Here is a 17,444-nt window from a genome sequence, read left to right on the forward strand (position 1 = left end):
TATAAGAGTATATAAATTGCTATTTTTAAAAAACATAGATTTGAGGGTTTCAATAAAATGTAGTTCTTTTTATAAAATATAATCATATTAAGAGCAATACCTCACTACATTTAGGAATAAATGAGTAACCCTATAACCAAGGTCTGGTGTAATGTCTCTTGGCAATGAAAAACAAAACTGAATTGAGTTCTATGACATAAATGTACCATTTTAAACACTTACCCTATTGCTGTAAGTCAACAGTGACACGTCTCTCATCACCACTATTGTTAGCCAAATTCAAAATTTCTGCTGTGTTTCTAGAGTATTCCATCAAATTGTAAGACTAAATTTTGTATTAAAATAAAGTTATCGAATTGTTAGAAACATTGTTCTCCATGAAAAAATAACTTTAAAACCAGTTTTGAAATGACTGTTGAAATGCTTTCATAACAGGACAAAAATGAAGCAAAGTAATGTAAATGATGAGATTTTTGAAACATCTTTAATGAGTAAAAAATATTCATTTAAAATCCATTTTAACTAAGCTACTTAGGACATCATGTTTTTGCTTTCATTTTAAAAGCAAAGGTCGGGGCTTCCCTGGTGGCTCAGTGGTTAGGAATCCGCCTGCCAATACAAGGGACACGGGTTCAATCCCTGGTCTGGGAAGATCCCACATGCCGTGGAGCAACTAAGCCCGTGCACTACAACTACTGAGCCTGCTCTCTAGAGCCTGTGAGCCACAACTACTGAAGCCCGCACACGTAGAGCCAGTGCTCTGCAATAAGAGACGCCCCCGCAATGAGAAGCCCACTCTCATCGCAGCTAGAGAAAGCCCGCTTGCAGCAATGAAGACCCAACGCAGCCAAAAATAAATTTAAAAAATAAATAGAATTTAAAAATAAAATAAAAGCAAAGATCAGGGCTTCCCTGGTGGCTCAGTGGTTAAGGATCCGCCTGCCAATGCAGGGGACATGGGTTTGAGCCCTGACCCGGGAAGATTCCACATGCCGCGGAACAACTAAGCCCGTGTGCCACAACTACTGAGACTGTGCTCTAGAGCCTGTGAGCCACAACTACTGAAGCCCACGCGCCTAGAGCCCGTGCTCCGCAACAAGAGAGTCCACAGCAACAAGAAGCCTGCGTACCGCGGTGAGGAGTAGCGTCCTCTCGCTGCAACTAGAGAAATCCCACTCACAGCAATGAAGACCCAACGCAGCCAAAAGTAAATAAATAAACTTATAAAAAAATAAATAATAAGCAAAGGTCAGAGGATTTTATTATCTGATGATCATGTTATTCATACAGTATAGATAGAATCAGTTAAGGATGCTTGAAAAGGGATTCAAGTGTCTATTAGAAGACTTCAGTTTTATACATATATAAATGGTCTTCCAAAGCTGCTATATCATCACTAAATACATGAAAATAATAAAAGAATCACACCTGTGAGAAAAAGTTGACATTTAATTTAAGAGTAATTTCATTGCATTAAAACTTTGTGTGTTTATGACTTTAGAGTTTTCTACAGTAGGGTAAATGAGGCAATTTCACCCTTTTTATGTTGCATCTTTGTTAGGAGTGAGCGTCATAGCTAATTAGGTTCTTTGGTATTATTTTTGGTAAATGCACTGGCAATTCATGTTTTGTTTGTTTTGTTTTATGTTTGCTGCATTAACATTACTTAGCAGACAAAGTTTAAAAAAAAAACAACGAAAAACCTTTGTAAACCAGGAAGAAAAGTTCCAAGGAAAATATATTGCTAGAAATTAAAATGCGTATTTGAACAGAACTTGTAGAACTAAATATTAACTAAATTTCATTATGACAGGAATAATTGTTTTGCCTGAGCAATATTTCTGATAGTTCACATTTTCCTGAAGATATATAAAAGAAGCAGAATTACTGGTAGTAAGAAAATGCCTGGTAAATGGGAGCTAATTTTATTTTTACCTGACCATCTGGTAGCCAAGCACTTTAAATATTAAACTGAAGCCTGTAGACTTACAATTAAATTCATTGAAATACGGTTTAGTATATTAATGACTTAAAATTATAACAGTATGAATAACTTTTTTTGTAGGACATTTGTCATCATACCTGTATCCACAAAACCTGTGTAAGAACACAATAAATTTGACTCTGGTGTGAGCATTTCATAGTGGGTTAAATGTCCAGTTACCTTTTTCTTAAAATCCACAGCTATATGTTTTCTCTGACAAATCTGAGTTTGAATTATTTGGATCATTTTCTAATGTGAGCCATAAAAGTAAATAGCATACATGCTTAAATGTGCTTTTTTGCATTTCTACAACCTAAAGACCAGTTGGGTTGAAAAAAAATAAAATTTAACAGCTTTTAATTTGTCATGTGGAATCTGATTCTATGTGCTTTTTATTACCTCCATATATTTATCTAAGTGAAACATAAAATGGTTGTAATAATGGAGAATTTAAAGCAGCTTTTGCACATGAGCAGTAATGCTAACTAATGTGGTGAATAAAGACTGAATGTAAATTCTCAGAATTTCTGTTTCTTGTGATGTGTTTGCTAAAAATCAGTATATTTTGGTTAGCTGATACAAGCTCCTCATCATCCTGGTTAAGCTATGAAGAAATTTGATGGACAGAATGGAAAAAAAAAATAGGGAGTAACCATTTACATGCATTTAGAAGCCATATATGTGTATGTGTGTATGTATGTATATATATAATTTTCAAACTGTGATACAGTGTACATTACATCATTACGTCACAGAACCTGTCAAAATGTAGACTCATAGCCCTTTCTTTGCTGGAGTAATGCTTTGATATTCCCACATATACCTCTAGAGATAACCTAGATATGGCAGAAATCAGTATAATCTAATACCACCAGTTCCTATTGATTCTCCCTCATTTATGTCTCTTAAATTCAGCCTCTCCTTTCCATTTTCCTTGCCTCTCCGTTTAGGCCTTGAATTTTATTTCATTTGTACTATTCCAACAGCCACATTTCTGTCCACAGCACCAACATTTCGCCATTCCAGCCCAATTATTCATTTCTATGAGTTTTATTTATCCAACAAAGCTGGCTATGTCGCTTCACTGCTAACAGAATTCTTTTAGACATCCTATAAATCTATAATATCAACTCCAAACCCCTTAACTTGGCATACCCATTCTGAAAAAGACCCTAGTTAGCCCATACTTAGGCAATCTGTTAAGTCACACTGCACTCCTAAAAACACCAGAACTTGTCTCGCCTTCCTCCTGTTTGCCTTCTACTTATCCATTATAACGCTCTCATCTTCTAAAGCTTTCTGGACCCCTCAAGGCAAAAGCAGGTGATTCACTGAAGTGTTTTTTCACAATATTTTGCTTATATCTAATTTAGAGAATTAACTTTTCAATTATTTTATATGCCCATAATCTTAACCATTCTGAGCTTCTTAGAGACAAAGATAATCGTGTTCATATTTGTATCTTTAGAACTAAACATAGCATATGGAAGTGAATGTTCTCACTAAACATTTGTTGAATGAATGACTGGATGAATAAATGAATCCAGGAAGGTCTGGATAAAAGGCCAACAGAAAGATATTATTAGAAAACTTGTTGAATGTAGAAAGACAATTCCAAACAGTAATAAAACATATACTACATATTATTCTGATTGTCTGGAGACCATTTCATACAGAACAATATTTTCCTCTCATATCATGCTGAATGATATATTTTTCATGATAATGATGAATCAATAGGAAAATATTTTTAATTTTCCATAAACTAAATTTTCCATTAACTTCAGCCATTGTGTAAATTTGTAAAACTACATTTATTCTATAATGTACATTATTTGCATTAATTTAATATAAACTTACATGTAAACTCAGGCCCACAGATCTTACTGTTAAATGTTTGCCCTGTTCTATCTAACTAGCTATCATCTATTTCTGTCTACTCAGATATATTAAATCAGGCCATAATCCAAGGAGATATTCTCTAGAAAAGAACAATGATTCATGGTGCTAGAGTCCTATGAAACTTATCTTGGTTTTCAGATTATTGACCTTAATATGGTGATTAATGCAAGAAGGGCTAGTGAAAATTTTGTAAGCAAATAAAAACTTGTATGAGGCTAAATATTATTGGGTATGTCTAGATAGATAAGATTACTTTTATAGTTTGTAATTTTATATCGGAGAACTCTATACAACACAGCATAATAATAAGCACTGTATTAGGTTCCATGTCATCTTACATAACAAGTAAGAGGGTTGCATTAAGCAGTAAGGTCCTTGCCAAGTGTCTTTTTTAATTGTTGAAATGTTTTACATTCTAATGTGAAAAGTACATATCCATGTTTATAAGGAAAAAGTAATTTGTTGTGAGAGAGATATTTGAATATCATTATAAAAATTTCTTTTTGTTTTGCCTTCATGTGAGGAAGCATGTATCCCATTTTACCTGTATTTTCTTCTAATTGAGGGCGTGATAGCTTGTTAGACTATGTATAACTGCAGACTATGTATAACTATGTATAACTGCAGCTTTTCGTGAGAATGAATTTTTAAATCCACTACTGGCTAATATAAAAATCTAGTCAGCCTTTGTAAAATTACATTAAATGATCATTAATTTAATTATCTGGTACAAAGAAACAAAGATATGGTCATTGATTTGTGGGAGAAAATAAATTTTGAGCATCTTACTTCCAGATTAAATACTGAAATAGTTTAAACTATATTTTCTTTGTAACTGTATGTTGATAAAATATATTATTTCTTTAGTTCTTTCATGCTGTATCATAATTTCCCATTTTGTTCATATAACAGAGGACAGTATCTTTAAAAAATAATTAATAGTTATCCAAAAATTACTAAATTTTATCTTTATAGATAACTACTATTTTTTCTTTTTAATATACTTTCCAATCATGATAATTTCTAATGAATGCATAGCCATCTAGAAAAATTGAGCATATTTAAGTTTGGTCTCCTTTTCCTCATGAAAAGCCTAGACTTTTCTTTTTTCTCTCTCTCTTTATGATTACAGAGTGGCTGGTCTAAAATCAAGTTGTCTAAGAACAAGCTAAGAATCATAAGCACTAAAACCATATTTCAAAATCTGAGCAACCAATATTATAGAAAAGGCAAAGATATACTTGAATCTATCAGATCAATACATTGCTATAATCCCCTCTGGGACAATCATATAATTTGATGCTTACAGTTAAACTCTGAAAATTATGTGACCATCTATTACATAATGGATGGTACGTGTCCTCCAACCTTTTTTATCACTTATAATACAAGACAGGCCTACCCCATTTTTAAAAATCCCTCCTGTTATTGATAATTGCCTAAGATGCTTCTTCCTTTCCTTTTTCAGAATGAAGAACAAATTTTGGTATTTTGAGTTTGGCACATCTGAAACTTTCTCAGCCACCTGCAAGAAGCTACATGAATCTGTAGAAATAGAAGTAAGAAAATGAATTATCTTTATAATACTATGAAATGGCTTGAGTTTGATTATTAATATGTTGTGCTAGCCCATGGAAGGAGTTAGGATTTTAGCGACTCATATAGCTTTACCCAAGATTCTAAAACGTCATTTCTGTCACTCATTGAGAATCTAGCACATCTGAAATACTAATATAAAGTTAAGTTTGAGTATGAGTTGTTTAATACAGCATAAAAGAATGAGAGGTGGAACACAACTTTAGAAATCAGTGGGCATAGTATGGACAGAAAAATGTAAGATAAAAGGAAGTACTTGAAGGGAAAGAAAAAAAGGTGCAAAATACATTTTTAAAAACTTATTATTTTCAGGTCTCAATATCTTATAACCTTTAAAACACAGTTCACTAAAATTGTACTTACTTTTATGAATAAAGTTTAAAACATATACTTTTCCATTCCCATTCCCATTCATTAACTAGGTCTTTTCTCAGTTCCTGAGGTTGCCATTTCCCCATTACATTTGTAGGAAGTGGAAAAGCCAAGAAAGAGAGCAAAGATAGCAGGAAAAGATACACTTTAAAAAGATTTAGAGCAAATACGTCTACCAAAAATATAGACATTGTAGGACTAAAAATTTTGGAGACAAGTTATAATAGAAAATGAGTTAGTTTTATTGAGAGATTTTTAGGGGTTAAAGAAAAAGGAAAAGTTATATTTTGTTAAGTTGTAAAGACAAATCGAAGGAACAGAATTATGAAACAGGGACACCTAATGACTAGCTGATATGAATTGAGAAATACTGGCTTTAACACTTCTTTTTAAAAAGAAATAAATAACGTGTCTACTGAGACCTAAATCATTACTGGCAAATATTAGGGTAATAAGTTTGGTAGACAAAAGTAGTTATGGACCACAGAGAATCATAATAATGGTCTGGCTAGGTTCTTCATTATCCCAGCTTTCTAACTTACTGTTAATGATAATAACAGCAAAAGTGGTACTATTTAAGAATGTAATCTTTTGGGACTTTTTCCTCATCATGATTGACAAATAAATTGAAGTATTAGGGGTAGAATTGATTGTCATAGAACAGAAAAAGCTCTTCATGACTGAATCAGATCATAACCCTGAAATGGGATATAATCACAAGAGGTAAAGGATTTGGGCTCAATAGGCACTTTGATTGCTATTTGTGATGATAAATATGTGTATGTTATATATATATATGTATATATATACTTATACAGCTATATGTACATATATATTTATAAAAATCATCTAAGACCTCCCTTTACCTTCAAAGCTCATTATTTAAGAAATCATTATATAGTAGATTTTGAGCATTTCTGCCCTCAGAAACCGATGCTTGAAGAAAATCTGCAGCAAAAGGCAAAAATGAAAAAAATTTAAGGTATGGCTTCTGGTTGAATATAGGGTGGATACCCTGAAGCCTCTTGCACCTCTCCTTACTTTCGCCTACCACTGAATGTAGATTGAAAAAAAATTATCTAAGAGAGATATTTCACGTTCATGGATAGGTAAACTGAACATTGTTGTGATGTTAGTTCTTCTCAACTTCACCTAAAGATTTAATATAATCCCCAAATTCCAGTAAATTATTCTGTGAATATCAACAAACTGATTCTAAAGTTTATCCTGAGAGTCTAAAGACTCAGAATAGTGAACACAATATTGAAGAAGGAGAACAAAGTTGGAGGACTGACACTACCTGACTTTAAGACTTACTATAAAGTAGTCAAAACAGTGTGATATTGGTGAAAGAACAGACAAATCAATGAAACAGAATATAGAGCCAAGAAATAGATTCCCATAAATACAGTCTGCTCTTCTTTGACAAAGGATGAAAGGCAATACAATGGAACAAAGAAGGTTTTTTAAACAAATGGTGCTGTGATGACTGGACATCCACAGGCCAAAAAAAAAAAAATCTATTCACATTTCTTCACCCTTAACAGAAATGAACCCAAAATGGATCACAGAGCTAAATGTAAAATGCAAAACTTTAAAACTTCTAGAAGATAACATAGGAGGAAACCTAGATGGCCTTGGATATAGTGATGCCTTTTGGATACAACACCAAAGGCACAATCCATGAAAGAAATAATTGGTAAGTTGGACTTCACTGAAATTAAAAATGTCTGCTCTTTGAAAGACAATGTCAGGAGAATGAGAAAACAGGCCACAGACTAAGAGAAAATATTTGCAAAAGACATATCTGATAAAGGACTTTGTATATTCAAAATATACAAAGAACTCCTACAACTCAACAATGAGAAAATAAACAACCGTCTTGAAAACTGGGCCAAAGACTTTAACTGATACCTCACCCGAGGAGCTATACAGATGGCAAATAAGCAGCTGAAATGACACTCCATATCATATTTCATCAGGGAAATGCAAATTAAAACAGCAGTGAAATACCACTACACACCTATTAGGGTATTGAAAACCCTAAAAGCTGGTGGGGATGTGGAGCAATAGGAAGTCTGATTCACTGCTGGTGGGAATGCAGAATGGTACTGCCACTTTGGAAGACAGTTCGGAAGTTTCTTACAAAGCTAAACATGCCCTTACTTTATGATCCAGCAATCATACAGTATATATGCTATATACCTAAAGGAGTTGAAAACGTTATGTTAACACAAAAACATGCACATGGATGTTAGTAACAACTTATTTAATAATTGCCAAAACTTGGAGGCAAACAAGAAGTCCTTTAGTAGATGAATGGGAAAATAAGTTGTGGTATATCCAGCCAATGGAATATTATTCAGTGCTGAAAAGCTACCAAGCTGTGAAAAGACATGGAACAACCTTAAATACATTTTCCTAAGTGAAAGAAGCCAATGTGAAAAGCCTACATACTGTATGATGTGAACATATGGCATTCTGGAAAAGATAAAACTATGAAGACAGTAAAAAGATCAGTGGTTGCCAGTTAAGGGGGACGGAGGAAGGAATAGGCAGAGCACAGAGGATTTTTAGGGCAATAAAAATACTCCATGTGATGCAATGGTGGTGGCTACAGGTCATTATACATTTGTTCAAAGCCATAGAATGTATACCAAGAGTGAACCCTAATGGACACTGTAAACTTTGGGTGATTATGATGTGTTAATGTAGGTTCATCAGTTGTAACAAATGTACCACTTTGGTGGGGATGTTGATAATGGGAGAGGCTGTGCATTTGTGGGGACAGGGTGTATACAGGAAATCTCTGTACCTTCCCCTCAATTTTGCCATGAGCTTTAAACTGCTCTAAAAAGTAAAGTCTCAATTTACAAAAGACAAACATCGATCTATAGTATAACATTATGTATGTCACAAAGTGAAAAATGTCCAAGGAAAAGTTTGTGTCACATAGCAAAAGACGTGTGATAAAAATAGGTATGGAAAACATTGATTTTAACATTACAAGTGATAGAATTCGGTGATTTTGTTCCACTGAGCTTTACATCTTGAGAAGAACTCTTTCGGGTCATGTTTCTACATGCCCTCCAAGTCTGGCTTCCCAGCTCTGCATTTACTGCCTTATTCTATGCACCACTGGAGTAGCATTTATAAATCAGAGACAGCACTGTGCACTCCCCATTCTATTGTTGCATATCTTGAAATACTGTTATAATTTTATGAATTTATCTTAATTCTAAAGCTTGTTTTGTGTGCGTGTGTGTGTGTGTGTGTGTGTGTGTGGAAGGATGGTAATGTAAAATCTGCTTCTCTACTCACTTTTTAATGAATCCAGTCTATCATATTAGCAGAATACGCCTTTCTACCCTCAAGGTTACTTCATAATTAAATATAATAAAAACAGCTGTTTGGAAATTTGATTCTGTTTGCTGTTGCTTCCTGGCCTAAAATTATACCAACTATGGTTTGAAAATATATGAGAGAATAAAACCACTTCAGTACAAGAGTACCTCAAGTAATGGATATATGTTTTAATGACAGCTTCTTCCAAACAAAGCATTTACTGTGTGACTCTTTACCTCATATCTCTGTTTCATTTAGGAAGCTGTTTTCTGAAAAAGGTGAATATTTGGAATAATATTAATATCACGGGCTAATAGTTGATAAAAACAATAGCTAAGATTTATCTATCATTAAATATACCTCATGCTTGGAGCTAAGCAATGCACATCCATTACCTGTCTTAGTCTTCGTCAAAATCCTATGATTTAGAGATTCTCTTGCATCTCTATTGCAGAGACACACATATGAGCATTTTCTTTCATGATTAAAAAAAAAAACAAGAATTGTGTTGCTTGCTGCCAAAATGTTTAAGGAAACAAATCAATTGGAGAATCGAAATATAAATATATACATAGATGAACAAAGGTGAAATTTTTAATTTTAAGAATTTCAGTTATCTATATACATAGAGAGGTTAACAAAGGTGAAATTTTTAATTTTAAGAATTTCAGGGGCTTCCCTGGTGGCGCAGTGGTTGAGAGTCCGCCTGCCGATGCAGGGGGCACGGGTTCGTGGCCCGGTCCGGGAAGATCCCACATGCCGCGGAGCGGCTGGGCCCGTGAGCCATGGCCGCTGAGCCTGCGCGTCCGGAGCCTGTGCTCCGAAATGGGAGAGGCCACAACAGTGAGAGGCCCGCGTACCGCAAAAAAAAAAAAAAAAAAAAAAAATTCAGTTGTCTTTTAACTTTGTAACAAAAGATAAAGAAATAAAAAGATTAAATGAAAATCTTTAAATTTACAAGATAATATATTAAAAGTAAAGTTTGTATAAAACTACCTGGGGCATGGATATGTACCTGAGAATCTCAGGTCACCATCTAGGATTGAAGCTTACAAAGTTCATGAGTTTTTTATTTGTTCCATGTACCAGGCAAAGTTCATGAGAGAATAAAATGGCCCATTATCCAAAGTATTTGAGTCTTTTGGTGTTTGGTAAGACTTGGGAGGGTGGTATATTTTAAGGCCAGGAATTTCCTCAGATACTGACCTTTGTCTTAATGATTAAGTATTTCTACAAAACCTAAATGAGCTCAAGAATTAACAAATTGCAAGAAGAGTGTCAGAGACACAAAATAAATTAGCAGAATTTGAAAGATAAGATTCTGATTGCCCAGTAACCTGGAAAGCACAGAGTTATTAAAGGCAGTAGGGCAGATTTTCACAGCTTAGTCTGTGCTTCACCTATATCAAATTCATCCTGGACAGTCTCTCAGCATGCATTTAGAGAACCGTAGCCTATCCTGACCCCTACCAAAACACCATCTTGGAGTAGTAGAAATGAAACGTGTGAATGAACATTCTTTTTTAAACCCTTTATTGAGGCATAGTTGACCTACAAAAAGCTGTACATATTTAATGTAGGCAACTTAATGAGTTTGGAGAAAAGAATATACCCATGAAACTATAATCATAATCAAAGCCATCAACATTTCATCACCTCCAAAAGTATCTCCCTGCCCTCTTTCTCTGTGTGTGTGTGTGTGTGTGTGTGTGTGTGTGTGTGCACGCATGCGTGCACATGTGTGATAAGAACAGGCAAAAGATCTTCCCTCTCTTCTAAAGCTTCCCAGGTGATTTCTTTTGTTTTTTTTTTTTTGCAATGAAATTCTAGAAACAATGATGAAGGGAGACATTAAAGGTGTAGACCTCAACAAAGGTGGTCCTAGTAATCAAAAATTGGACTCATCAAGTCCAAAACAAAAAAAATACCTTCCTGTTCCAGGAAAGTACAAGAAATGTGGGGTTGAGGTACTGTTACCGTTTCATTAAGATAAATACATTATAATTTTTCTTACTGAGGAGAGTGAGGAAGAAATGAGACAGCTGAAAGGTGACCACAGGTGAAATTTCTCTTCTTTAGTTACCACAAGTTATTTTTAATAAGGTAACTTTTGGTAAGAAATTTAATATTCCAGCAATAATTTTTGGCTTTCACAGAATCTCCTGAAAGAGAGAAACATGTAAAATTGAAGTGCTTTTCTGCTGATACTTTTTTTTTTTTTTTTTTTTGCGGTACACGGGCTTCTCACTGTTGTGGCCTCTCCCGTTGCGGAGCGCAGGCTCAGCGGCCATGGCTCACAGGCCCAGCTGCTCCGCAGCATGTGGGATCTTCCCGGACCTGGGCACGAACCCGTGTCCCCTGCATTGGCAGGCGGACTCTCAACCACTGCGCCACCAGGGAAGCCCCAGTGCTTGATATCTTGAACCAGCAGTGTTATTGTTACTGTCAACATGTTCAGCAACTGTGTGTGTGCATACATGGTACCAGTTGCAAATATTCCTGTTTTCCAAGTGTGCTTCCATCTTCCTCTCCTTTACCAGTTATCTCCCATTCCACTCTAAAAATAATCTTGCAGTTATCTGCAATCAGTACTGTTGTCACCGTCACTGGACTGCCAGCTAACAGTAAAATCACCTAAAAGGCATGTTCTGGGTCCCTATATCACACTGTGTTTTGTGGGTAATACTTTTCAAATGCATTTCAGAAAACACGGAGCTTAATCACTGGGAAAATATAGAATACCACAGCCTTCTAATCCCATTAAGCCCTTTATATGTACGTTTTAATTTGTAGGTTTGCTGCTATAGTTTTCTGCAAAACATAAATAATTTTATCCTATGAATTATGTATGAATTTGCAGAAACTCTTCTAAAGCAGGTATATTTAAGTCATTTTACACCATACCATTTTAAACAATGAACAAAGCAATGTTTTTATGTTTCATTAAGTAAAGTTATGAATAATTTTTATCTGACCTGGGCATAGAATTAGACTCACTATGAAAAAATATTTACAGTTTATCATTAATCATATCTCATCATATTTATTATCCACACTTTTATGGCTCTCCAAAGTTCTTCACATGTTTTAAATATTTCTGTCAAGTGACATGTTAACTGAATCTAAAACACTAAATTCACATATAAAAGTTTGTCTTTAACACTTCTGTGTAATGTGGTGCAGGGTATATTTATAAACTAGGATTAAAATATATTGGAAGAAAAATTTAAACCATATTCTTTTAGGTAAATTTGTCTCTAGAATAAGATCTTCCATTTCAAAACTGAAAAGAGTGGACAATGGCCTCACAACATTGCACTCTGAAAGTAGCTCCCATAGTAGTATACGTTAACGACCTCTCTTCAGCATAATAAAAATATTCAGGATTTATTGACTAACCAAGGCTGTTAGCTTTTAAGCTTTTATATTCTTTTTCTCTGTAGCTACCTTTTTAAAAATCATAAATCTTCAAAGTGGATGAAAATATTATCTGACACAGTATTATAACTTGTTTATATTTCATAGCCTTCACCTCAGCTTTTATTTCCATGCACTCAACTGGTGTGCTATACAACTCCTGGTCTTCATCAGAGCCAGCACTGGAAATTTCCAGACTAATGAACATAACGTTAAAGCAAACAGAGGAAGGTAGCCTGGGGTCAAGAACTAGTGGAAACAAATTATTAATAAGTAGGTATTTATGTAAGTACACTGTCCTCCTCTCACAGGAACCTCAGTGTTCTCCATTGGTCCTTCTTCTTTGGAATTTCTTAAGAATTTTTTTCACTTTTCACAGAGCTGCTTACTGTTTCCTTAAAACTACACGTGCCAAGACTCTGAAGAGTGAAAACATGAATAATAGTATACACTGATGTTTTTCAGTTGTCACATGTGATTCCCCTAATTCAGTTTAAAAAAAAGCCTATTTGCAACATGCTCTCCTTTTTTGCAGATGAACAAAGGAATACTCCTTCACTAATTCTGAAAGTAACTTGTCACAGTGGGGTTCGAAGGCCTAGTCAAATAATTGTCTTAGTGTACTACCTGCTGTGTTCAATATTGAGTGAAAATGGAAGCCAGGCCTCAACTCCAGCTTATTTCACAATTCTTCTGTTATTTAAATGATTTTAGTCAGTTTGGGGGAAGCCAGACCTTTATAAATTAACAGCAGGGAAATACCAAAGGTGTCAGATTGCATATTTATCGTCTTTTTCGTGTAATACTTAAATATGTATTAAGAAGTGACTGACATAAATTAGGCAGATTTCAGAAGCCACAGGCCGTGGCTTGTAGAGGACCCCCTTCTGCTTGACATTTCATCCTTGTCAAAGATCAAATTATTTTAATTTAGGCTGCAAATTATAAGGAATGAAGACTTCTTTGTGGGAATTCCCTGTGGTAATCTGACTTTTGTTGTTACTGCTGCTTGTCAGTGTGCAAAAGATATAATATGCATGCAAATAAGGTTAAAAAATATGTACTATCTAATTATCCAGCCAGTACATTCCACTTGAAGACAGTAGGAGGCCTGACACACAGTATGTGTTTGATTCATTGAGGCCTGCAGGGTATTTACACAAGATTACTTTTAATTATGAAATTAATATCTGTTTATCTAGAATATATAGCAGTAAGTGAGTATACACATGAGCAGAATTCTTTAGTAAAAAGAAGTCATCTTAATTTAATACATGAAAAGAAGGGGGAAAAAGTCAGTTGTTTCTAGGGGGAGAAAAGGCATCATCCAGACCTTGGTTTCACCCTCGTTGAAATAAATTGAATGAAAACTTGGCACCTTCTCTAGAATTTGTTTCTAGCCCTGCCAAGTAGGCTCAAGATGTGTTGCTTTATTTCACAGTTTTTATATTTTAGTGAACAAGATACAGTATTAGATTCAGTATGATGAGGAAAATGTAGAAAAAGAGAGGGTTTTTGTTTGTTTTTTGTTTTTGTAATTTTGGTGAAGGATTATCTCTTCCAGTTTCAAAAATCATGATTATGGTGAGAAAGAGAATGATGAAATTGTATCCACCTTTTTTTTTTTTTTACTGTAATAAAACATATAGCAAATAAAACAGTCCCGCTGCAGATATACTTTAACTGATGAAATGCACATCCCTAACAAAGTTTGTTTGTAAAGCACAGTGTTACATATTGACATCTCCGCTCATATTGACGTCTAACTGAAAATGGGAGGACGATATCTGGGCTGTATTATAATAAGTACCATTTTAGGAAACTCAAAGCAAATGAATAAATAAATCATAATTACAAAAATACAGTATGGCCTTGTCACTTTCCACACATGCGCATCAGTAGAAATGTATGGAAAATTCAAAAAAGTAAAAAGTGATCACTCTGAGTATTGCAAAGCATTGTCTGGTAGAGTGTTCCATATTTTGCATAGTGAAAGGGTGTCTTCTCACCAGGCAAACAAAAAAATCTGGCTGACTGATTTTACTTTTCATTTTTTCGTTAAAGCAGCTATAAAGTAATGATGGGTTGGAGATTCCTTTTTTTTTTTTTTTTTTTTTTTTTGCGGTACACGGGCCTCTCACTGTTGTGACCTCTCCCGTTGCGGAGCACAGGATCCGGACGCGCAGGCTTAGCAGCCATGGCTCACAGGCCCGGCCGCTCCGCGGCATGTGGGATCTTCTCAGACCGGGGCACGAACCCGCATCCTCTGCATCGGCAGGCGAACTCTCAACCACTGCACCACCAGGGAAGCCCCTGGAGATTCCTTTTACTGCTGCTGCTCTTGGCATTTCCTTCACTCAGCCTGCCTGGTTCTCCATGTTCATTTAGATAACCATACCTCTCGTTGCCTTTGACACTGTGCTTGGAACTTAATCTAGTTCAAGAAACCATCCTTGGCCACTTCATTGTAATTCAGATCTCTTTGAATCTCTTTTTTCAAAAGTCTCTTAAGCCATTTCTTTCTCTGCTCCCCAAAGATGAGGCCCTAATTATGAATTCTGTTTCTTTATTTTCCCCCAATAGTACCTTGCAGTGTGTTCTAAATAGGAGCAGTCCTTAAAATTTCTGCCTGAAATTTGACAAAACTTTCCAGAATCAACCTCTTTGTAACACATTGGAAATTTGCAGCTGGTTATATATGCAGGCACTAAACTGGGCCCCTTTCGAAGGTTTTCTGTAAACAGAGATACACTGATGATTTAATTTGATCCTTTTTAAAGACTATTTATGATGCCTGGTAAATGTTATTGGTTGCTTTATCTTTTATATTGACCTTTAGGGTAACCATTTAAGTGTTCTTGAAAGGTTTATTTAGAAAGGACAAGATTATAGATTTTAAAATTCTTATTAAAAGATAAGGAAATACAAAAGATGAAATCAAATTGTTTCTGTTCTTTTCCTTTTTCTAATCAGTGTGATGGAGTACAGATTGATTTAATAAACATCTCTCTGGAAGGAATTGCTATTTTGAATATACCAAGCATGCATGGAGGGTCCAATCTTTGGGGAGAGTCTAAGAAAAGACGAAGCCATCGCCGAACAGAGAAAAAAGGGTCTGACAAAAGGACCACGCTCACAGATGCCAAAGAGTTGAAGTTTGCAAGTCAAGGTAAGTTTTCTAACATTTAATTGTTGCTTCTTAATCGGCTCTTAAAGACTACTTTAAATGTAAGAGTTTTCCATTGCACTCTATATATTTATGCAGTTGTATTTTTTATATCAGATATGCAAGTGTGATTAATATTATAATAGATTCTAAAATCATGTATAAACTGGCTATATTTTCATGGATTTTTTTCTCCTTTATTCTCTTTTTTGTGGGTATAGCTCTTGACACAGAAAATAAAATATACGTGGGTATTTAGTGGATAATAATATAGGATGTATTGTACATTAAATTCTGGAATGTGATCATCTTGGTCAGATGTTTGAGTTGCTATAACAAGGGCCTAGTTAAGGCTTTTCTGAGGTGTGTTGCAAGTTTTATTTTTGGCTTTCTTCAGTCAGGCTATGATTAGGAAGCTATCTTACATGAAACTGTTGTCCTAAATATTATATATGATGGCATTTTAAAATATCCCACGATCAGTTTTGGTTATCTGCTTCTATTTTTCCAGAAATTTAGTAAGAAGTAGAATACCTGGGAAACAAAGGTCAAAGGACTAACAAAATAGGGTAGAATAACTATGGATCAGTTTTCAACTCCATTGAATTATACTTCACATCGGGACATGACAACTAATTCTTGTTGATAGACTGTACAAACAAAGACACCAAATTGTTATTATAATCTTTTGGTATTATAATAATTGATCATACCCCAGTTTATATATAGTATCCATACTATTTTTTTTAACCTTCCAGAATCTATCTAATACCTTTGATGGCATTCGGATGGCCAAGAAAACGTATTGGCTCAGCTCAGTGTAGCAAAGGCAAAATATGAAGAGATCACAGCCTTATGGGCTCAATAAAAATAAATATTTTTTTAAATAAAGAAAATAAAATGTGAGGATGGTTGATAGGCTTGGCGGTGGTAGGAAATAGCTTTAAGATGCTTTCTATTCAGAATGAATATAACTATGAAAACATGGAGGAAAATGGTTTTTTGAAGAAGTACGTAGAAAAGATGAGTAGGCTTGTGCTATATGAATTTTAAAATGAGAGAAATTAGGTATAATTACTAATTTCTAGGATTTATTGACATTAATAATGCATTTATATTTAAATGTAAATGCAGATCTCTAAAAAGATTCCTGAAAATTTTCTAAGTTTAAAAATTAGTTCAAGGACCATACTAAGACCAAACCTAAAAAATCTCTGCTTCTATCCCTAAGGAAGCAATGAGTACATATAGCAATATAGTCCATATAGTTAAAAAATAGTTTTACATATATTATATAGATAAAATGATAATTTCTAGGTTTATTTTTCTGTTTGGTCACTGCCTATTAATACTTGGTATGTCCTTTGCATGTAGACGTTTCAGATATGTATCTGAATTGATTCTCAGTGTTCAGCCGCCAACTATGTTAGCCCAAGGAGGTGTTAAAGTTTGTAAAACTCATGGCTGTGCTCCACCGGGACAAGTGTCTGTATACTGTGGAGCTACTGCAGACATGCTGTCTGTTGGTCTCACTCATCCCCCTTTGTATGCTAAGGAATACACGTTTGGAATGAAGCACACACAAATCAGAAGTATTGTATAGACTGTCAGTGCCCGTAAATAACCCTAGGAAAAGGTCTCTCTTCCCATTCTGTCTTCTTG

The 17,444-nt window shown here is 34.8% G+C and overlaps 1 protein-coding gene across 6 annotated transcripts in view; it reads left to right on the forward strand.

The window, feature by feature from the left end:
• DGKB (diacylglycerol kinase beta) overlaps positions 1 to 17,444 on the forward strand; it is a gene marked incomplete at both ends in the record, with an annotated part of 637,756 nt that overhangs the window by 433,933 nt on the left and 186,379 nt on the right. For all 6 annotated transcript variants that reach the window (XM_082846621.1, XM_082846623.1, XM_082846625.1 and 3 more), the window contains 2 exons: positions 5,355 to 5,445; positions 15,590 to 15,785. In XM_082846621.1, coding sequence (XP_082702747.1) covers positions 5,355 to 5,445; positions 15,590 to 15,785 — 287 coding nt within the window. The remainder of the gene's footprint in view (positions 1 to 5,354; positions 5,446 to 15,589; positions 15,786 to 17,444) is intronic.

Source organism: Leucopleurus acutus (genome assembly GCF_964270905.1).
Source record: "Leucopleurus acutus genome assembly, chromosome: 9".
Taxonomy (NCBI): Eukaryota; Metazoa; Chordata; class Mammalia; order Artiodactyla; family Delphinidae; genus Leucopleurus; species Leucopleurus acutus.